The 24815-nt window shown below is 32.5% G+C and overlaps 1 protein-coding gene across 1 annotated transcript; it reads left to right on the forward strand.

Annotated features, from left to right (window-relative positions):
• Positions 1–5257: 5257 nt before the first annotated feature.
• Positions 5258–8869, forward strand: LOC120086712 (LRR receptor-like serine/threonine-protein kinase). Its single transcript, XM_039043484.1, has 2 exons — positions 5258–8212; positions 8310–8869. Exons 1-2 carry the CDS (start codon positions 5395–5397, stop codon positions 8699–8701), a joined length of 3210 nt encoding a protein of 1069 aa, XP_038899412.1. The 5' UTR covers positions 5258–5394; the 3' UTR covers positions 8702–8869.
• Positions 8870–24815: the final 15946 nt, after the last annotated feature.

Raw genomic sequence — 24815 nt, forward strand, 5'->3', positions numbered from 1 at the left:
AGAGAAAACTATAATACAATATAATGCCTACTAATATTATTATATCAATATTGTTGATCTAATGTCTTCAAGAACAACAATAATTTTTTATATATTTAAAATACAAACGAAAATACTAACATTATAGATCTAACATAATATAAATAATAAAAAAAATTACTAACATTATTATATCAATATTAGTGAATTTAGACTATTAAAAAACTATTATTCAATTGAGACTAACATGGTAGATCTAAAATATTAACATGGTTAATTAACATAAATATGTAGATCTAAAATACAAAAAACTAGTAATAAATAAAAGATAAACGTGTAGATCTAAAAATTATTAACATCAATATATAAGAAATTAAAATAATACATTTAGCATAAACAAATATTAAAAATAAAAAACTAGTAATAAATAAAATTTAAACTAAAAAATTCAATAGTAGGTATTCTTTTTTCTTCAAAGTGACCATGTTCACCTTTTTTTTTTTTTTTTTTTGTTATTTGTTATTCGGCAACAACTACAAAAAAAAAATAATAAAACCATATTAGAACCTATAACTTATATTTTTAATTAAAAAAATAGTAATTTAGTTGATCGAACATATACTCTTTTCTTGAATCTTTGTTTCTCAAACAACAATGAAAACTATAAAATAATAATAATAATAATAATAATAATATAAGAATAGAAATAAATTTTATAATTATTCTTACAAAAAAACAAAAATCTCTAGTAAAACAAAATAACAAACCTGTTTAAGGGTAAAGAAGTGTGAGACAAAGGATCCACATAAAATAGAAGATGAGAATTAAGAAATAAGAAGAGAGTAAGGAGAACGAAGTAACCAGTTGTGATAAGATAGTGGAAAAATGAGTTGAAAATGGGCGAAGAGAGTAAGACAATCAAAAAATGAGTGAGGTGAAAAAATGAGTGGGATATGGGGTTAAATAGCTATAGATCGAGTGTTCAAAACTCGACCCACATATTTAAGAAGAAGAGGAAGTAGTTGAGACGCAAGGCAGCTTTAAATTGGTGAAGGTGTAGACATGCGGCAGGCGAGCAAGCATGGAGAAGTGATGTAAAGTGACGGGACACAACAACAACTTGTCGAGGGTTGAAGTCTCAACCTATGTAGGTCAGAGTGTTGAACCCTCGATTTGTGAATGAGAAGGTCGAGATTTCAACTTTCGACTTCCTCTATATTGAGATTTTTTTCCATCTCGAAATCTTAAAGCTACCCTAAATCTCTAAATATTTTACAAACTACAATATTTCACTAATATTTTTCCTAATCTACACTATTTAAATAAAAGATCCCACTTGCGTGCTCTTATTTCATCATGTTATGACTTTCAAGAAAAACTATAGAATATATATTATAACCTTATTTATTAGTTATTGTATATATTATTTCTGGTAGTATTAAGTTAAATTATAAATTTAATTTGATCCCTATAATTTGGAAAAAGTTATAATTTAGTCTCTATAATTCTAAAATTCTGATTTTTTTTTCATCTATGAGATGAAGGATCGAAGACCCCGAAATTGATAATATATACTTGATGTAGATTGAGCTATACTTTTTTTTTACTTCAAAGTTAGAATTTAGTTTTTAAGATTTATTAAAACCTCCTAAATAATCTATGGTTTGTTAAAACTCTATTTATAGATTTTATCAAATAATTGGAATTAAATTCTAATTATAAACTATATGGACTGAATATGAACTTTTTCTAAATTATAGGGACTAAATCCCAATTAATTCACATCAATATTTAAGGCTTGTTATCATCAAAATTAAAAATTCAAGAACAAAATTGAATTTGTTGGATTTATTATTAGCCTATTAGCTATTTAAAAAATTCAAAAACTATTTTCTAAATTACAAAACAGACCTTAAAACTCTCAATATTACATCTAGTAAATGTGGGTTACTCAAATGCTAAATACAACTAAATATTTGATGGATCATCTCCTTCTCCACTACCTTATTGAACTTGAGACTCCAATCTTCATTAGAAACATACTAGCTAAAAACTTCTTTTTCCAAAAATTAAATTAATCCCTAAAAGTTTTTCCGTTTAGTAATCATTTTGTTTTTTAAAATTAAACTTATTTCATCCACATTTCTTATACACATCTTTCTTTAAGTAAAATGGTTAAATAGTGAAATTTCAAAGACAAAAACATCTTTTTTAAAAAAAAAAATTTTATTCTAAAAATTTGGCTTGGTTTTTAAACCATTGGTGAAAAGTAAATAACAAAAGAAGAAATTTGGAGGTGGATGTAGTGTCCATAAGCTTAATTTTCAAAAACAAAAATTTAAAAATAAAATGGTTTTCAAATAATGGTTATCAAATGTCTTAATTATCCATTACTTTACTTTTTTTATCTCCTATGCCGAGTTAAGGAACTCATCACATTAAAAAAAAAACAATGTACTCTTAACCAAATTAAAAAAAGATGGCAAAAAAAAATCTACATCACTTTCACCACAAACGGAAAACAACCATAACTCCTCAAACAATTAATGTTGCAACTAATAAAAACAATTATTCCAAAATTTCTCAATTTGTTCTTGATATTTTACCATTTTATAGTTTACCCTTTTTGATTTTTCTCAATTGCATTCTTGTTATAAAATTGTTAATAAAAATAACACGATATGACACGTGTCACATATCCAATAAAAGAATAAATTATTGACAACTAACCTTTTAGAAAAGAGAATTTCAACCTAAGGACGAAAGAATCAGAATAAAATTGAAAATTTTTCTAAAATATCATGACTAGGGTGTATATAACAGAAAAAACAACAATTTATTAAGATTTGTTAACCAAAGGAAAATGGAAAAGAAAAGAAACTTAATAAAAGAAAAAAAAACCATATCCCAAACTTTGATTCAAATAGCCATGGAAGAGAGGTTAAAAGACAATGTAAGAAGATGGCCAAGAAGTAGTTTAGATCAGTTTCACCCTAATAGAAAAAAAAAATGTGTCATTTATAATAGGTATTACTAGTAAACATAACTCCCAACAACTAATGTTGCAACTAATGACAACCAACAACAGCACCAAATATTCCAAAATTTCTGAATTTGGACCCAATCTTTTAAAATTAATAAATTTACTTTTAATCTTTTGATTTTTTAAAAATTGCATCCTTGTTACAAAATTGTTAATAAAAAATGGCATGCATGTGTCTAACAAATTGATGAACCCTCGTATTAATATTAAAAAAATAAGTCAATTAAATCATTCCTAAAATAATAGGACGTTTAAAACTTCTCTTGGAATTTATGCTTACTATTAAAGTTCTTTATAAAGAGAAACCTAATCATTATTATTGAGGATTGTGCCAGCCAGGGCCCAAAGTCCCAAACTAGCTGAAACTTGGAGACAACATCAGAGATTTCTCGTCCCAAAAGGAAATTGGCACTCTACAACCTCGAAGGCCCTAATAATTATTGGCAACCCAAGTAAGTATTAGAAAAAAGACCTTATAAACAGTCCCATTTCCCCATTTCAACGATTATGGAAAAACTTAGTGAACTAAAATATTTATATACTAACTTAGACATCAAATTAATTGATTTTTCAAGGGGTTACAAAATTTCTTGTTTAGCAACATGGCCTTAGTTTCACTTTCACACTATTTATTCAAACTTCTATTTAGTTTTTACTTCCCTTAATAAAAACTTCAATCATTTTAACCTTATTTATAACGTTTTATATGGTAGGAATTTGAACCTCCAAATCCTACTTGATAATCATTTTATTTTTTAAAATTAAGTTTATACACATTACTTCTATTTATTAGTTTTTATGAGTTGTTGTCTACATTTTAGAAGTATTCTCAAAATCAAAATTAAATTTTGAAGAAAAAGTAGATTTTATTTTTTTTAAATTAGCTAAGAATTCAAATATTTTTATAGGAAATATAAAAACCATAGGTAATAAATTGTGATAAAATAAATACACTTTTAGAAAATAAAAAACAAAACAAAATAATTATCAAACAAAAACCAAACTTTTAAGTTAAAGATTTATGCTTTGACCAATTGATGCTCAAATAGTCTATTCATTGTCCTTTGGATTTAGGATGAAAAACTTAGCTTAAAATGATCACATCCACCCTGCTTGCTCTAATTCATCCCATTAGGACTTTCAATGAAAACTATTTGATATTTATTATAATGTTATTTATTAATAATTGTATCTATTACTTCATGTAATAATAAAGTTTAAAAAGTTGGACTTAATAAAATTCAAAAAGTTAGAATTTAGTTTCTATGATTTTAAAAGATATAATCTAGTGTTTATGATTTGATAGAACCTCACAAATACTAAATAGTATCTATGGTTTAATAAAATGTTCATAAATAGTGTATAGATTTTATCAAAATGTCATTGTATATTAATGATAGACCGGGATAAACGTTTATCTATATAGCAAAATGTCATTATCTATAGTGATAGAATGTGTGATAGAAGTCTATTACGATCTACTTGACAGTAATATTTAGCTATATTTGTAAATAAATTGATTCATTTTCTTTTATTTGAAAATAACTCTATATTTTAACTTTTTTTTTTAATTATATGGATTAAATTTAAAATATAACCCAATATTAGTGTACGATTTTTGTGTCACATCATATCAATACATCATTCACCAATTTAATTGGAAGATATTAAAAAGACAATGTACTTATAACCAAATAAGATTGCCAAAGAATAGTTTACATCACTTTCACAACCAAAACAAGACAATCATAACTCCCCAACAATTAGTGTTGGAACTAATAATAACCAAGTATTCCAAAATTTCTCAATTTGGTCTCAACCTTTTACAATTAATAAATTTAGCCTTAAATCTTTTGATTTTTCTCAATTGCATTCTTCTTGTTATAGAATTGTTAATAAAAATAACAAAACAATGACAGGTGGCATGCATGTGTCCAATAAAAAATAAATTATTGACAACTCAACTTTAGAAGACAGAATTTCAACCTAAGGACGATGATTAGAGTAAAATTAATGAAATTTAAGGGACTAGGGTGTATACTTTAACCAAAAAAAAAAAAAAACAACCGTTTATGAGGATTTGTTAACTGACAGAGAATGGAAAAAGAAAAAGAAACGGTTTTCTTAATAAAGATTAAAAAGAAATAAAAGAAGAAAAAAAAAAAAAAAAAAGGAAAAACCATATTCTAGCATCCAGAATTAAGAATCAAAACAGGGAGGAAAAAACAACAATAATAGAATAGAGAGAAAGATTCTTGAATCTAAATTCCTCTCTCTTCTGTTTTCTTTTTCTTCTCCTATAAACAAAACATGGGTTTCCCCTCTCCACAATCACAAAACAGATCATTGTGTATTTTGTGTTTTCAAGAACAATGCCTGCAATTCTAAAGAATCCCTTTCTTCCTCTTCATTTCTTCACCATAGCCTTGATTTTATGTATAAAATTCCTTCTCTTTTCTTCTTGTTACTCCATTGATGAGCAGGGTAGAGCTCTTCTTGAATGGAAGAATAATCTAACAAGTCCCACAGATGTTTTGAGTTCATGGAATCCGGAAGCCACGACGCCATGTTCATGGCTTGGAGTTGTGTGCAACTCCAATGGAGAGGTGGAGGAGATAGCCCTGAGACTATTGGAATTGCAAGGTACATTGCCTACAAACTTTCAGGCTCTTAAGTCCTTGAGGATCCTTGTGATCTCCGAGACGAATATTACTGGAAGAATCCCGACAGAGTTTGGAGATTATAACAAGCTCAATGTTCTTGATCTTAGCAAAAATAACCTATTAGGAAAAATCCCAGAAGAGATTTGCAGGCTGAGCGAGCTGCAAGATTTGTTTCTTAATAACAATGATTTTGAAGGCAACATACCCTTGAACATTGGAAATCTTTCAAGCCTTGTGAATTTTCAAGTCAATGACAATGATATCGATGGGGAGATTCCAAAGAGCATTGGAATGTTGAAGAATCTTTATCTTTTCAAAGCTGGAGGGAATAGACTTCTAGAGGGTTTGTTGCCAAAGGAAATTGGAAACTGCAGCAGTTTAACGGTGTTAGGCTTATCCGACAGCGGAATCTATGGTCCTATTCCTTCATCAATCGGGATGCTGCAAAGACTTCAGACCTTACACATATATAAATCACAACTTTTTGATGCACTCCCAGAAGAGATTACAAACTGTAGTGAATTACAGACTATTAGACTGTATCAGAATGGTATTTCTGGACCGTTACCAAGACGAATCGGGGAGATGAAAAAGCTTAAAATCCTTCTTCTATGGTTGAACTTAATGGAGGGTGAAATTCCAGAAGAAATTGGAAACTGCAACGAACTGGTAGTATTTGATCTTTCAGAAAATCTTCTAACGGGACCTATACCAAAAGGTTTCGGACGACTTCCGAAACTTCAAGACATTCAACTAAGTCTTAATCAGCTTACTGGTGCAATACCACCTGAAATTTTTAATATTTCGACTTTGCTTCATTTGGAAATAGACAACAACAAATTATCGGGGGAGATACCAGATAATATAGGCAACATGAAGAACCTACGTACACTATTAGTATGGGGGAACAATTTAACAGGCACTATTCCCCTCACTCTAGCAGACTCCCCAAATCTCACATTGGTGGATTTATCTCTCAATCACTTAACAGGTCCAATACCAGCAAAGATTTTCGCTATGAAAGAACTAACTAAACTTCTTCTCTTATCAAATAATCTATCGGGGATCATTCCTTCCGAAATTGGAAACTGTTCCACACTATCCAGGCTAAGACTGTCTATGAATAAGCTTGGAGGTACAATTCCATCAAAGATGGGAAATCTCAAGAACTTAGAACTTCTTGACATGGGTGACAACTTTTTTGTTGGAGGGTTTCCTTCATCCTTTTCCAAATGTGACAAGCTTGAGTCGCTTGACCTACGTTCAAATCGGCTCACTAGTCTTCCAAATACTCTGCCAAAGAACCTAGTGTATTTTAATATATCTAACAACAGGCTTAAAGGTCAGCTCAACCCCGACATTGGAGGATTATTGGAATTAACTAAACTAGATCTCAAAAACAACCAGCTTTCAGGCAAAATCCCTGCAGAAATTGTTTCCTGTGAGAAAATCCAGTATTTAGACCTCAGCAGCAATTTCTTCTCTGGGGAACTCCCTAAGCAATTAGGTACATTTGGTTCACTTGAAATTGCTCTTAATCTAAGTCACAATCAGTTCTCAGGTCAAATCCCATATGAATTCTCTGGTCTCACCAAGCTAAGTATTCTAGACCTCTCCCACAACAACTTCTCTGGGGAACTTAGCTTTCTTTCCGAGCTTGAAAACCTTGTCATTCTAAACATCTCCTACAACGACTTCTCCGGGAAATTGCCCGACACACCCTTCTTTCAAAAGCTCCCTGAAAGCGCAGTTATCGGAAACAAAAACCTCCTCTATGGAGAAGATAATCCTAAAGACAATGGGGAATCCAGCAACATAAGCAGACAAGCATTACATATAGCTATGCCTATCTTCATCAGCATATGTGCAGTGCTGTTATTTTTAGCATTCTATATGCCAATTCGCACCCACATGGCACGTTTCATCATCTTTACAGAAGGCAACAAATGGGAAATAACCCTATTTCAAAAGCTCGATTTCTCAATAGACCACATCATAAGAAACTTAACTACATCCAACGTGATCGGCACCGGAAGCGCTGGTGCGGTCTACAGAATCCCAACCCCAAATGGGGAAACAATGGCAGTGAAGAAAATGTGGTCTACTGATGAAACTTCCTTCAACACTGAAATCGAAATTTTGGGATCAATTCGACATAAGAACATAATCAGGCTACTGGGATGGGGATGCAACAGGAATGTGAAGCTCCTGTTCTATGATTATCTTCCAAATGGAAACTTGAGCTCCCTTATCCATGGCCCTGAAAAAGGAGAAGCAGAATGGGAGGTTAGATACGAAGTTCTTTTAGGAGTGGCTCATGCTCTAGCATATCTTCACCATGATTGTATTCCACCAATCTTACATGGAGATGTGAAAACTATGAATATCCTTCTCGGCCATAAATTTGAACCATACCTAGCCGACTTTGGGATAGCCAAAATCATGAGTACAAAAAGCGTCAATGACGGTTCACAGATGTCATTGTCGAGATCTCAACTTGCTGGCTCTTTTGGCTACATGGCCCCTGGTATGTTCATTTCTCTCTCACTTTCAAAACCCATATTTCGATCTTCACAAATAAACTCCATGGATTCAAAACTAAACGTTTTTCTTGATGATTACAGAACAAGGGTCGATGTTGAGAGTTACAGAGAAGAGCGATGTTTATAGCTTCGGTGTAGTGATAATGGAGGTTCTAACAGGGCGGCATCCGCTGGACCCAACTTTACCAGGAGGAGCCAATTTGGTGCAATGGGTTCAAGATCATTTCGCCACACACCAAAACACAGCCGACATTTTCGATTCAAAGCTCAGAGGAAGAACCGATCCCACAATGCATGAAATGATTCAAACTTTAGCCGTCGCATTGATCTGTGCCAGCGTCAAGGCCGATGATCGACCATCAATGAAAGATGTTGTCGGCATGCTCGAGGAGATTCGACAAGTGGGATTGGAAAGAGCTGCTACCGACGACACCAAATCGGAAATAGCGGTAGTGGTTGAATCGCCGCCGTAACGGAAATTTCTGTCCCTAGTTTCTAGTGCTCCTCTCTTTTCTGATCATTCAATTTTGACGGTTCAGAATGAGTTCACTTTTATTTCTAATTTGTAAATTGAAATGATCAAATTGTTGGGTGCATTTTTGAACCACGATCATTTTGCGGCTCACCTCGACCACACGACATAAAATTCTCAAAATTTTGTCGTAGGACAAACTATAGTTAGACTATTGAGCTGCCAAGAAGAAATGCAGCATCCCGCGATGCAGGCAGATTTTTTTAATTGAAATAACCATTAGGTTTTTTAGTTCAAACTAGTCCGAGCGGCGAGAATTCGAATATTTGACATTCGGAGAAACTACCCTATGAAATGATCAATGGAACTCTATTTATTTATCAAATAACCATTTATTAACAATTCATGTAAAAGGGTTTAGTGAGGATCATCGAGTCATGTTCAAATCTATGGACCAAATATATGACTTTTAAGCTTATCCAATTCCAACTTAGAAGGTGCAAGACGAAAATGACTTTGTGATATACATTTTAAGCAAGCCTACAAGCTGCCATTTGAATGATTTGCTTCCATTGTCAAAGACAGAAAAAAGAGACATGACTATCTCAAAATTTGTAATCTCTCTTCTCTTATACAAATTGAAAAGTACAATCTGATCGTCTCAAAATGTAACTCCTACTTTACCTTGAATATATATGAATAAAATATCGTTCACACTCTTTTGATCTTTTCAATAATTTTATGAGTAGATAACTTATCTCTCTCTTTATTTAGAGCATGTATCCTCCAAAACATACAATTCTCTCTTTCAAGGGTGAATTGAGCCCGAGAGTGGCATAATATTTTTTGGGAGCAGCTGATAAATGTAGTTAAAATATTCTTGTAGTCTTTATATTTTGAGAATTTTCTTCTTTAGATTTTATACTCTTAAATATCTCAATTTAGTTTGTCTATTTTGTTGTTAACTTTTGTTTTAAAAGAATGTCCATATTAGTCCTTTTCATACAAAATTTTGGAAGCATATTGCCATTATGCTTTTTCTTACCTTGAAAATATTATAATCATTTAGTTAATAGTGATGAGAATTAATTTTAAAATTTATTAAAAGTAGAAATAATAAATTTAGACATCTTTTAATAAATTTAGACATTTGAACAAAATAAATTAAAATGATGAAAAACAATATTTTAAGGAGGACAATACTTTGCAATCTAGACTGCGCCTAAGTTAATACATTCCATTTCTAAAAAAATACATAAGATTGCGTGCATGAAAACTTTTAATTGGGTGTAGCAGAAGTTGTACAATAGATCGGTGCTGATTACACAAAAAAAAATTCAAAGAAAGGAGGAAGTAATGGCTTTGGTGAGACAAGAAGACAATAAGTATGTTTTGAATTGGAAGCACAAGTAAAAGATGTTAGACTTATTTAAGTAATAATATGTATAATTAAAGTATATGTATATGGATATTGAGTTATTTTATTAGACTGTGACCTATTATGTGATTATGTGATCTAATAAGGTCTTAGATTTCTTGAACTTAATGTGTATAAGCCTAGTTAATTAGAGTTTAATGAAAACTCTAATTCGAGACAGAGCTATGGTCTCCAATATATCAAAACAATAAGCACTTAGTCTTGTCTTTCTTGAATCCAGATAAATATCCCACTTTTGGTTGAAGAAGACAATAGTCATCGTGAAGCTATCATCAATCTCTCAATAGAATCTAGTATGTTATTTATTCTTAGCAATTTGGCATGAACGATCTTTAATATCAAAGTTAGATTGTTGGTTTAGGTTTGATTTCGATTGAGATTTTGATTCAATTTTGATTTTGGTTAATGAATTAAAAATTATTTAAATTTTTTAAAAAAAAAAAAAAAAATTGCATCGCGGCACGAAAATCCTCACGCCACGGAAACCACTTGGTCGATCGGTATGAAAGGAACCCACCGGCAGTCGATGAGCTATCCATGGAGTTTCCGTTGCTTGTCGTCGAAGGCACTGTCGACGATGGGTTTCAATCAGCATTGCTTGTCGTCGAAGGCACTGCCGGCTATGGGTTTCATGGGTTTTTTGGCTATGGTTTTTTCGATTAAAGGACATGTCGACCATATTATTTACGGTTAATTGCGGATTGAAGGTTTGCCGGCGATTCTTGTTTCTTATTTTTTGGGTTACTTTTTGTGAATTTTAGTCTCAATTTTTTATTGATATTTCTTTTTTTGTGAATTTGGTTTTTAATTTGATTGAAAATTAAATTTAAATTATATTGATAATTTAATATTTTTTAAAATCTAGATTTTTTACTTTGATAATTGAGTAAATTTAAAATCAAGATTTTAATTAATCGTTTGTGAATCCGATTTAAATTTGATGAATCATGTTTGGGTTTTAAGATTAATTGATCTAAGTTCAAATATACTAATCATGTTATGGATTCAAGTTTAATTTGTCATGTTGTAAATTTAAGTTTGAATTTAATTGATAATTTTTTGTGATATTCACTTGATTATGTTGCTTTAATTATATTCAATGTATGCAATTATTGAGTAAATTTTGGTAAAGTGTACTTGGTGTTCTTCTCCATTATTTATGTACAATAATATTATATTTAAGAATATTATATTATTGTGTCTTATATTTTTTATTGAAACAGTCAAAACAATATGTTACCAAAGTAGTCTTTCTTGTCTAGATTAGTTTAATTTTAAAATATAAGATGTGCATATTCATGGATTTATGCGGATAATTGTCGGCCCAGAGAAAGATAATTATTTGGCCAAATTGTGGGGTATGCATGTGGTAATGAATATGTAAAAACTATAAGAATTGCTCATTTGCTTCGACTATTTTTTTTTTTACAGAGTTTATTGTCAGTACTTTAATTACTATATTGAGAGTATCATTTATAGTTGATTGAGAGTATCATTTATAGTTAGTGTTTTTGCCCAAAGACTAGACATCACTGTTGTGCTAGGTATCTTGTTAAAGGAGTCCATCATCACTACAACAAATATTACGTACGATAGCATTAAAAAAACACTATCGTAGGCTTTCTATAGCATTTTCAAAATGTTGTCGTAGCTCATGTTATTAAAAGTCCCTAACTTTCCATAATATTTTTATAATGCTATCATAAATGCTATTAAAAATACACTTTCGATAGCTTAAATTTAATGCTATGAAAAATTTTCATAGCGTTATCGGACAATGCTATAAAAAAACTTTTTATAGCATTTTTTATAACAGTAAGAAAATGCTATAAAAAAAAGTCTTTTATAGCATTTTTTAGCGATAAACAAACGCTATAAAGACTTTCTATAGCATTTTAGGCATGTTGACGTAGCCCATGTTATTAAAAGCCCCCAACATTTCATAGAATTTTTTTAATGCTATAAAAAAACATTATTAAAGACTTTCTATTGCATATTTTTAATGTTATGGTTGTTTAATAGCACACTTTATAACAGTCTATGAAACACAAACACAGATACGGCTACACAATACGGATACGATTGGATACGATTAGATACAACGATTCGTCAATTTCTAAAAAACTAAGATACGGATACGTCTAAGGATGCGTCATTTTTATACATATATTTTTAATATATATATTTCTAAAAAACGAGGATACTGATACGTTCAAGATACATTTTTTTTCTTTAAAAAAATCTAGGATATAGATAAATTTAGCATACAAGTTAATAACAATAGCACAAAATAGAATACAAATACTAAAATACAATACAAAAAAAGCAACATCTAAGATGTTGAAGTATAATAGTTAATAAAATACAATAGAAAAGTGACTCATATTGCAAAGAAGAAGAAGAATAAGACTAGAGAGAGAAGTATGAAGATAAACAAAGAACTTATTATTGAAGATATCTAAATGGTTTATATTTTGGTGGATTTTGTGGGGACTCAAATGTGAAGATGGAGATTAGATGATTCTAGTCTAGGGTTTGATTCGTTATTTATTTATTTTTTCTTTTAGTTTTGGACTCGAGTAGTGAGCTTTTTAAATAAGTTACCTAATTTTAGATTGAGAAAGATTATATAAGTTACTTGTCCTTTTTCTTAAAAAAAAGTACGCATAAAAATAGATACGTCAAATCGTGTCTCAGATATATATCTGAAAAGTATATGAAATTATAGATACGTCAAATCGCGTGTCAGATACATATCTGGGAAGTATCTAAAAGTATTGGTATCCAATACGTGTCTGATATTAATTCTTTAGCTCACATGAAGTATCTGTGCTTCATAGATAATAATAAACTTGTTACTATGCTTGTTTCTATAGCATTAGATTTTATAACAATTTCTTGCTACTATTTATTATTAGTAATAACTATAATCTAGTGTCACAAATAATTTCATTTGCATTCTTTAAAATGTTAGATAAAACTATTTAATTTCAAGCAAACTTGGTACAATGATAAAATAAATTCAACAAGTAATTTTCAACAAAAGATAGTTAAAATATAAAATACACAATTTACTAAATATAGTAGCATATGTATAAAATACAGAAAGTTAGGTGAGTTGTTATCCCCACTTGACATATTTAGCCTATTCCAATTTTGATTTGTCGGCTACTAGTACATAACTGAAATTTGAGATTCTACTTTGGAGACGAAACTACTCATGAACAATGTTCCAATTTTCATATTATGCTGGAATCCTTGTAAACCTACATTTCTGTTCAAGCATAGTTAGAAGTGTACACATTTATGTACAAGAGAATAAATTTTAAAAATTTAATCACAATGGCAAATCTAAGAAAACTAGTCGAATTATAGGAAATGTAACCTAAAAACTTATAAATACATAAAACAAGGATATCCATTAAATGAGTTTATGAGAACAAGAACAAAGTGAAACTTAAATTAAGAAAGTTACACTTGGTTTACTTATGTTCCATGAAGCATTATTAAACAACAAAACTAATCATTCGTTAATGAAAATGCAAGAAAGAACATTGTGAACAAAAGCAAATGCAAAATAGAACCCTGCAACTGATTTTAAGAGAACAACAAAAACCACAACTACACCAGAAAAAAATAAAAATGGAGTTTCTCAAAGATCAAACATATGCAAATTAGAACGAATCTAAATAAAAATTTCTAAAAAAATTAAATAAAAAGGGTGTCCTCTCTCTTACTTGGTGAAGCAAATTTCGTTAAAAAATATTGAAACTCAAATAATATTTCTTAAATAAATAATTTGAAATGACCTCATAATGTTCATATCCTTGACTCATACTTTTAAATTTTTAACAAAGTTAATATAATTCCATAAATAAAAAAGGGCAAGAAGTTGCATCAACAAAAGCTCCAAAACCACTTAAAGAAGTACCTAAACTAAATGAGCTTCCTCAATAGCCAATATTAGGCAGGACAAGAACTTACAAATTGTGTACCAAAATCTAGTAAGGGGACCTAATGTGGTGCTTATATAGATTGTGTACCAAAATCTACCACTTATAAATTATATAAATTGTTTGTATAAAGTATATAGGTCATTGCTAGCAAAAGATAAGGTCATTGGTTAAACACTGACTATTGTGATAACAGATATTAATAAACAAAGTTCCCATGCTCAGATGCCAATTGGCCATAACTTTGCACAAATAAGCAAGTGAATTTACTGCCCTAAAGGATTTGATTTAGCATCAAAGCAACGAAGACATAATAATTATTAATCAGAAACATATGTTATACTTCTACAAACTTGAAACTTACTGGAGCAGAAAGACCTCGGAAACAAGTCTGAAAGAGATGGTGAATCCTATTTAATTTAACTTGAAATATATTAAGATTTAGTCAGCATCAAGATAATCTAATGCTCATTGGTGCAAATATTAGCACCCAATATATTAAGATTTAGTCAGCATAAGATATAACATGACCGATAACCAGGAAATTGTAAGTAAGAGTATCATAGCAGAAATTTGGACCCATTTTAATGGCTGAACATAAGGGATTAAGATGGTTGAAGACCAGGAGTACTGCCATCACAAAGTTTATGCAGTATTCTAAGAACAAATTTGGAGAACAATCCTGACATGACACATTTTTTGGTGAAAGATTTTCAAATGTGAAGAAAAAAAATGTGCATAACCAAGCCTGGTTGTATGTGAAATCTTTTGAAACGAATACAACAAATTGCAACATTTCTTAATAAGATATTTGACCAAGCAAAAATTGAATATCGAACTCGGAAGGTGCAGTAATGGATTGTTTCAGTTGTGAAAATATTTCTTTTTTCTTAATTTTGAATAGCTAATATTTGTTAAGGATGCCAACACAGCCAGCCACGTCACCAAAGGAAAATCTACTCAATAGCTTCGTCAGTAATGAAAGACTTCATAAATTATAGTCTTACTTTTTTACCAAAAGAATAGGTTGGATACAACAAGTGTCTAACCATTTTTTGTTGTTGAATTATTCTTGCATTCCCAAATTAGGGATTCCATGTTGTATAAATATAACACCTATATACATTTCAAAATACAAGAGAAATATGGAAAGGAAAGGTTGGCACAACATTATTGTCGACCAAAGTACACGTTAAGACTATCGTCTACCTCCTCAATACTATCGTCCAGTGACGTTATCGTCTACCTCCTTAACACAATCGTGTACCTCGGTGACGTTATCGTCTACATCCTCAATACTATCGTGTACCTTGGTAACGTTATCGTCCACCTCTTCAATACTATCGTCTAGTGACGTTATCGTTTACCTCCTTAGCACTATCGTGTACCTCGGTGACGCTATCGTCTACCTTCTCAATACTATCGTCTACGGTCTCTTCGTATACCTCTTCAAACAACTGCAAGCGCTTCGACTTCCCGCGTGAGTCTACCGTCCCCTTTACCTTCCAAATATTAACTGTATTATTATACAATAACAGGAGGATCCCGCAGCCTGAGATCAAGGCACCACAGCAAACAAAGCAACAACAAAGATCGAGCTCTTAATCGAACCAGAGATCAAAAGTAATAAAAAAAGAAAACAGAATAACCGTCCACTTACACTTACAATGGAAACTTATTATTAAAAACATGTAAGAAATTTTCTTAAACTCTTTATGATGACCATAATAAAGACGTTGAAGTTGTTGTTTGAGAAATGCTCCCAAGACTTGAAACTGGTTGTCCCATGTATAAAAAAAGATGATATTCAGAATTGGATTGTGGTAGAAATTATTAATGCAAGCATAAGAGATATCGGTGATAAGTTGTTTCAATTTTAACTGAATAATCGAATATCGAAGGAGATATCTTCAAAGGATCAAATGACAATTGTGTTGAGATATGTGGACAAACGTGATAACGATTTTCAGGTATTGCACATATTAACTAGTACAAGTCATTTTACCGATTAAGGAAACCATTGATGGATTGTTTTCTATACATAAATTAAGCATTGTCAGTTTAGGAGGAAAAAAATAAGATGGGACAAACAAAATGTTGGGCGATTTGATGGATTGAAAACTTTAATTTTAAGAGAAAATGAATGTGCAATTGTGCATTTTATATTCATTATGTTTTCAACAGCTCTAATTAGCTTTGATAGCTATTGCAAAAATAATAATAATAAAGTTGTTTACAATACTTTTGGAGAGAATAATAATCTTATTATTAATCAGGCTGAAGATACACACATATATATAGGCAACTAAGAAACCCTAATTTAGGAGATATAAAATTACAATAAACGACAACTAATCATAATTACATTATAAATACATATTATAACACTCTCCCTCAAACTGAAGCAAATATGTCAATCATGCCCAACTTGTCGCACAGAGTGCTTATTCTTACTCCATTTACTGCTTTAGTAAGGATATCTCTCAATTATTCTCCAGTCTTCACATATTCTGTAGATATCAACCCTTCTAGTATTTTCTCACGAATAAAATGACAATCCACTTCAATTTGTTTAGTTCGTTAATGAAATACTGGGTTGGATGCAATGTGGAGAGCATCTTGATTATCAAATCATAGTTTAGCTGGCACAGTAATACTGAATCCCATCTTAAATAAAACTTGATGTATCATTGTGTCATACTCTATATTCTGACTCAACACTCGAACATGAAACTACATTTTGTTTCTTACTTTTTCACGACACCAAGTTTCCTCCTACAAAACACTATATCTAGAGGTCGATCTCCTATCCTCTTGAGATCCAACCCAATCAGCATTTGAAAAACATTCAACCCTTGTATCCATGATCTTTATATAAGATCCTACATCCAGGTGCAACTTTAGATAACATAGGATTTGTTCAACTGCAGCCCAATGATCCACAGTCGAGAAAGACATAAACTGACTCACAATACTCACAGAATAAACAATGTTAGGTCATGTCACTGTTAGATAGTTTAACTTTCCAACTAATCTTCTATATCTCTCAGGATCTTTAAACAATTCTCCTTTAGTAAGTTGCAAATTTGGTATCATCGGAGTACTACATGGTTTGACTCCTAGTTTACCTATCTCAGACAACAAATCAAGTACGTATTTTCGTTGGGACAGATAAATACCTTTCTTGCTTCTCATTACTTCAATACCTAAGAAGTACTTCAATGGCTCCAAATCTTTGGTATGAAATTGACCAAACTGAAGCAAATATGTCAATCATGCCCAACTTGTCGCACAGAGTGCTTATTCTTACTCCATTTACTGCTTTAGTAAGGATATCTCTCAATTATTCTCCAGTCTTCACATATTCTGTAGATATCAACCCTTCTAGTATTTTCTCACGAATAAAATGACAATCCACTTCAATTTGTTTAGTTCGTTAATGAAATACTGGGTTGGATGCAATGTGGAGAGCATCTTGATTATCAAATCATAGTTTAGCTGGCACAGTAATACTGAATCCCATCTTAAATAAAACTTGATGTATCATTGTGTCATACTCTATATTCTGACTCAACACTCGAACATGAAACTACATTTTGTTTCTTACTTTTTCACGACACCAAGTTTCCTCCTACAAAACACTATATCTAGAGGTCGATCTCCTATCCTCTTGAGATCCAACCCAATCAGCATTTGAAAAACATTCAACCCTTGTATCCATGATCTTTATATAAGATCCTACATCCAGGTGCAACTTTAGATAACATAGGATTTGTTCAACTGCAGCCCAATGATCCACAGTCGAGAAAGACATAAACTGACTCACAATACTCACAGAATAAACAATGTTAGGTCATGTCACTGTTAGATAGTTTAACTTTCCAACTAATCTTCTATATCTCTCAGGATCTTTAAACAATTCTCCTTTAGTAAGTTGCAAATTTGGTATCATCGGAGTACTACATGGTTTGACTCCTAGTTTACCTATCTCAGACAACAAATCAAGTACGTATTTTCGTTGGGACAGATAAATACCTTTCTTGCTTCTCATTACTTCAATACCTAAGAAGTACTTCAATGGCTCCAAATCTTTGGTATGAAATTGACCAAACTGAAGCAAATATGTCAATCATGCCCAACTTTCCAAAAGCATTCTTAATGTAAAGTTGATGCAAAGGTCAATTGTGAGTAACAGCCATCGAGATAAATAATAAAATGGAAGTTAATTTGGCAACAGGAGAAAATGTATCAAAATAATCAGTCCCATAAATTTAGACATAACCTTTGGCAACAAAACGAGCTTTCAATCGAGCCACTGTTCCATTGAGATTAATCTTTATAGCAAACACCTATTGAAGGAAATCGGAAGCGAGATTTCCATGAGTAGCACAACAAGACTATTCCAAATTACAATCATAAATGAACAATACATTTACAGTTGACTTCAAACAAACGATTACACAATTCATATAGAGAAATTAAAGCATGAATAAACTCAAATGAACAGAGATCAAACTCTACGCACATATGAGGATGTGTCTTCACGCTCCGTTGCGCGACCGCTCGAACAATCAGCAACCTCGAATGCTCAATCTACACGACCACAACACAGAATGAACAAAGCACGAACACTTCGCGCTCATCCTCAATGATCTCCTCGGTCATGAACTCTTCCACAACAGCGAACGGCCTCCAAAAACGTCAACGGTGTCGAGTTAAGTCTGACACCACCAACAAGGCGACCTTGGTATTCTCCGTGTGAGAATCCAGAGAGCGGGCTCTGTTCGGACTTGGTATGAGACAGACGAATGGAGGAAACACCAATCACATACACAACTGGGCAAGTGGGAGATGGCGGAGACCTATCATATAGGTCAATGTCCAATCGTTTAGATAAAGCTAAGCGATCGTCTAGCAAAAGCTATGCGATCGTTTAGCTCATCGTTTAGCTTGGTCTATCACCTACAGACACTACACAATCGTTTACCTTGGGCCAGCGATCATTTAGTAAGTCTGAATTTACTTGACGACTTCGTGAGTTTCTTTTGTGCGGAAAGAAAACTCAAAACTTTTTCTATCGTTTGAAAAAAAACTACTTCTTTCAAAATAGGAAAACCATTTTCCTTTTAAACTCATGGTTACCATGAATCAATAACCACCCACTACTTTGGTTATTTAAAAGAAAAAGAATTAATTATCCAATAATTAATATTATTATAAAGATAAATGATAACCAACTTGTCATACTATATTTATAACCTATAGTTTTAATATTTCATCTCATGAAACATATAAACCATAGTTCTTTTTCTATTCCATGGTACCTAATGTAAATCTCATTTACATCAATCCTTCACTAGATGTACCTCATACATGATACCGATTATATCATATATAATTAAAATACCTCTTGTCAATTTGAACATTTCAAATCAACACCAAGAACTGATCCTTAACTGAATCCATTGAGCTACCAAGGGGACCTCATGGACCTGTAGCTCGAAGCTCCAACGGTACATGAATAACTGACTAAACTCTTTAGTCACAAGAACCACCATCCATTAACTGCCAGATATTCCGCTAAAGATCGACAGCTGAACTCTCCTTACCACAGATATATTATGTGTCCATCTTAATCAATTAGCAATGCGACAACCCTTCACAGATCGCTCGTAAGTACAGCTGGGCCAATAACCATTATGCCCCTGTAGTTACATCTGTCTCCTTAAGTACCACTGATCCCTCTAATGAACATAAATCATAGTCCTACTATGATTGAGTCTTCTCTTCCAAAGAGAAGTTGTGGCCACTATGTTCAAGCCCCGGAATTAGCCTTTAAAGGAGCAATCTCTCTACTTATCCCTACTTCGGGAAAGAAGTGAATTCCATCTTGTGGATTGAGTTCCCAGCTCCCAGATCAGACAAGTCCCAAAAAGGTTGAGATGTTGAGTTGGCAATCTGGCCACTCTCACCCATACTAATCAAAGGACCGCCTTCAAAGGGAGGAGTTCCCAAAACACTTAGGATTGAAGTCATGTCACTTATGGTCATTTAGGTGAGATACAAGTCTCTAGTATCAACGGCATTATATACAGAGTCTAGTCATCTCGTGGTCCAGATCTTATACAACTCTTTGTATAGGACACCCCCGCTCCACGTCTCCATATGAATGGTCAGGATCTACCATCTGTAGTAGTTTACAACATTTACAAACCTCTATAAAGCGGGTCGTATCCGTAGTATCACCAGGATTAGGTATCCCACCTTAATTCTTATACTACAGACCTATTTAGGTTGTCACTTAAGGCATGATCCACTTGTATATCAAATATACATGCTTAAGTTCACATAAGATAACCAAAGAGTTTTGTTTATTAGATATGAGTAAATGCCAGAATTAAATAATACTTATTTTATTCATTAAACAATATGTATCTTTACAAAACAACGAGACTCCGGGAGAATTAGGACACCAATCCCAACACCTATTTACACCCAATAGCCTTCTTTCCAGCCAAACGCGAAACAAGATCCCGAGTACCATTATCATCCAAAGTAGTCATCTCCTCAATCATTGCACTACCCCATCCGAGATGAGATAAAGATTCATGAACAGAGTTAGGGATAGAGGTGGAATCAAGAGATGTAATAAAGGAATAAGTGGGAGAAGACAACTGGGTATACGAAACAAACGAAGAAATAGGATAAGTACAAATGTGTTTACCTTCTTGAAGGGCAATGGGAAGATCATCACTTGGTCCCAGATCAGATGTCGAAGAAGCCAATGGTAGAGAACATGGGTTTGAAGGTTGTGGGGGACACCTAGAATAGACTCGAGTAACCGGAGGGTCAGAAAGAAGAGACACAAAGGAAGATGGGGGAAAGGATGATGTAGAAGAGGTAATCTCATAGATAAAAAAAAAAAATCATCATCCTCCCTCTGACACGGACTCGACGGTGATGAACTAAAGGGTATATCTTTGAAAAATGTAACATTAGGAGATACGAGATACCTGTTTAGTATAGAAAATTAACGACGATAACCCTTTTGAAAATTCAAATAGCCTAAGAATATGCATTTCAAATATTTCGAATCTAATTTGGTACGATTTGAACGTATATCTTGAACAAAACAAACACAGCCAAAGATCTTAAGGGTAATAGAAAACAAAGATTTCGTAGGAAAAATAGTACAATATGGAATCTCTCCATTAAGGATAGAGGAAGGGATTATATTAATCAAGAAGCCAGCAGTGGACACCGCATCAGCCCAAAATTGCTTTGGAACATGAATTTAAAAGGATAAGGCATGAGTTGTTTCGAGGAGGTGTCTGTTCTTTCTTTCAGTAACTCCATTTTGAGATGAAGTGTCTATGCAAGAGGATTGATGAATGATGTCATAACCACATAAGTAAGATTGTACATGAGAGAAATACCAAGCATTATCAGTTCGCAAGGTTTTGATAGAGACATTAAATTGATTTCGAATCTCAGCATGAAAAGCACAAAAATGAGAAAATAACTCAGAACAATTTTTCATAACCAAGTCAAACGAGAATAATCATCAACAAAAGTAGTAAAGTAACGAAAACCTATTTGGGACACAACTAGACAAGGACCTCAAATATCAAAATGAACTAACTTAAAAGGTATTGGCTCATTTATGAACTCTAGGACTAGACCTAAGACGATGAAATTTAAAAAACTGACACGAATCACAATTCAAAAACGACAAGGAACGAAATTCTGGATAAAGTTTCTTCGACACGAACAATGATGGATGACCCAAATGACAATGAACTTCAAATGGGGATGTAACTCAGAGCAAGCCACAACTTTCGATATCTGGTGGTCAAAAATGTAAAGGCCCTCCGACTCATGTCCTCTACCAATAATCTTCTTCATCGTACGATCTTGAAACAAGCAATAACAAGGAAAAAATAAGACAAAACAGTAAAGGTCACGAGTAAGCTGGCTAATCGAAATTAAATTAAAAAAAATTGAGGCAAATGTAATACAGAGGACAAAGAAAGTGATGGAGCGAGAGAAATGGTGTCAGATCCAAGAATAGAGAAGGTTGATCCATCTGCCAAAGTGATAGTCGAAGATGAGATAAAGGACAAAGGCGTAGAAAATAGGTTAGAATTACTTGTCATATAAGCAGTGGTACCAGAATCTATGACCCGTTTGATAGATGATGTAAGAAGACATTTCGTATTACCTCTCTTGACAATGATGGCAATAGGATTTAATGAAGAAGATCCCTACAAGGATTCCTATAATACTTGAAATATAGCAAAGTTGTCGGCATAGATGATAACAGACTTCTCAACCATATCATTGGTGGAAGCTATCTGAGCATATTAAGATCGTTGAGTCTTATACAACAACTTCCGAAAATCACGTTTCATATGTCCTAGCATATGAAAATAGTGACAGACGATTTCCTAAGAATCTGATCTTCGATATCATAACTAGTCTTCTGAAAATTGTTAGTCATCTCTGAAGTGCCCTGGGAGTTACTATTATTCTTACTCATAAGAGCTAGATTGAGAAACAGACAAATCGGATTGAGAACTCGCAATACTAAGTACACGATTGAAGGCTTCTTCTAATGATGAAATTTCATAATAAAAAAGAATCTGTGTTTTAGCCATTCTAAACTCAGGTAAAAGTCCATTAAAAAAAATCATAACAGCCATCTTTTCTCGTCGAGCTTATTGAACTTTGACATCGGGGCTAAATGGCAATAGTAAAGCAAGTTTGGCAGCTGTCTTCTTAAGTCTTATAAAGTAACTTATAATAGATTTTGTTTTCTGTTCAGTTCGAATGAATTATATACTGACATCAAACATTCGATGAACGTTTTTTCCAGAGTATAGAAATTCTAATAATTCTAAGCATTCCTTCATATAATCACAATGATCTACAAAACCAATAACCTTACTTTCAATAAAAATTTTAATCTGAAGATAAAGTCGAGCGTCATCGCGAAGCCAAGTCTTTTTCTTATCATCTTTTGGTGGCTCCTCAATCACATGGTCATCCATATCTGTACTAAGAAAATAAAATTGAATCGTCTAACACCCATCATAGTAATTAGATCCATTTAACTTGTGGTCAGTTATCTTTGACGCTAGAAAAATTACATTAGATACTACTATAAGCTTCACGTCATTCATTATGAGCTAACAAACAGTTTGTAGATGTCATGAGTGGAAAAAGCAAATCAGAATAGAAATCACAGATGAACCAAAGAGCAAATAGCTCCAAATTGAAACAAAACAGCAATAAACTCTAAGCACAAAAGGGTATTTTTTTTTTTTTTTTTTCCAAATAACTCACAACCCAGTAGATTTCAATGGAACCAAATACACAGAATGATCAGAAAAGATGAGTCGGAAAGAGCCCAACTGATGGAATGTGGAACGATGGTCTCACACACTGGCGCGTGGCGACGAAGGAACCTCTTTGTGGCGGTGCATGAGCCTCACGCGCGGGCATTTTAGACAACTGACGATGGCAGACTCGAGCGGACAGTGATGACGCTTCTCCTGGGATGGGTGATGTAGAAAAACGACCACTCAAACTCTAATCTTGTGAGAAGCATAAACCCTTAGCTGTCAAACGAATATTCTAAACCCTAGGCTACTTTGATACCATGTTCTCAATACTTTTGGAGAGAATAATGATCTTATTATTTAATCAAGCTGAAGATACACACATACATATGTATATAAAGGTGACTAAGAAACCCTAGTCTAGGAGATATAAAATTACAATAAATGACAACTAATCGTAATTACAATATAAATACATATTATAACAAAGACCACGTTTACATTGGTGAATGGGTATCAATCAATCAGTATTTTGTTCAATGGGTCCATCCGATTGCTTTTGATGTAGTTTACACGTTCTTCCATAATCGCATTAGATGTGGGGTCCACCATACCATTTGTAATCAAATCTTGTAGATCGATTGATCTTCAAAAGGTACTCAATCTGATTGAGTTGGAATATGCATTGGAACCACTTATTTATTAAAATATTTTATGACGAATTTCCATCTTTTACCCTCGGATATCATAACATACAGCTTTACGGATGCACCCATCAGTAAACATTTAAAAACACATTCACTGGATGCCTATCGATACACCAATTTCGATTATAGAGCCGATAATGGTTAACCGACATGTTGGTCGATAAATGTTTTATAAATTTTACAAATTCCAACTTTCCATATGCTTATCAACCTATCGTGTATTCACTATATCGATAAAGTTGACACAAATTTGTTTTGAGTCATCCTATTCTTTGCATGCATGTGTTATTATCAACTCCTTATATCTTTAATCTCTCTGTGGTATATTTTAAAGGCAATCTCATGTAGTAAACAAAATATGTACAGAAAAAATAGAAATAAATGATTAGGCATTCCATTTCAAAAAAAAAAAAAAAAAATGTAAGAAAAATGTAACATGATTTTAAGTTAGAAATATAGCATGAAAATCACGTATAAGTACACTTGTCATAAGCCATCATTGGGTTTATAGTTTACTATTTAAAAAAATATAGTTATTAAGATTACCTTTGAGATTGAGTTAATAAACTCTATTATCGACCTCATGCGGCTGCATATATCCGTCGTCATCATCATGATGTCATTCATTTTGTTGTTCAGCTCGTCCACCCTATCACCAATAACATGGATGCCACAC

This window comes from Benincasa hispida, chromosome 9, assembly GCF_009727055.1.
Source record: "Benincasa hispida cultivar B227 chromosome 9, ASM972705v1, whole genome shotgun sequence".
Lineage (NCBI taxonomy): Eukaryota > Viridiplantae > Streptophyta > Magnoliopsida > Cucurbitales > Cucurbitaceae > Benincasa > Benincasa hispida.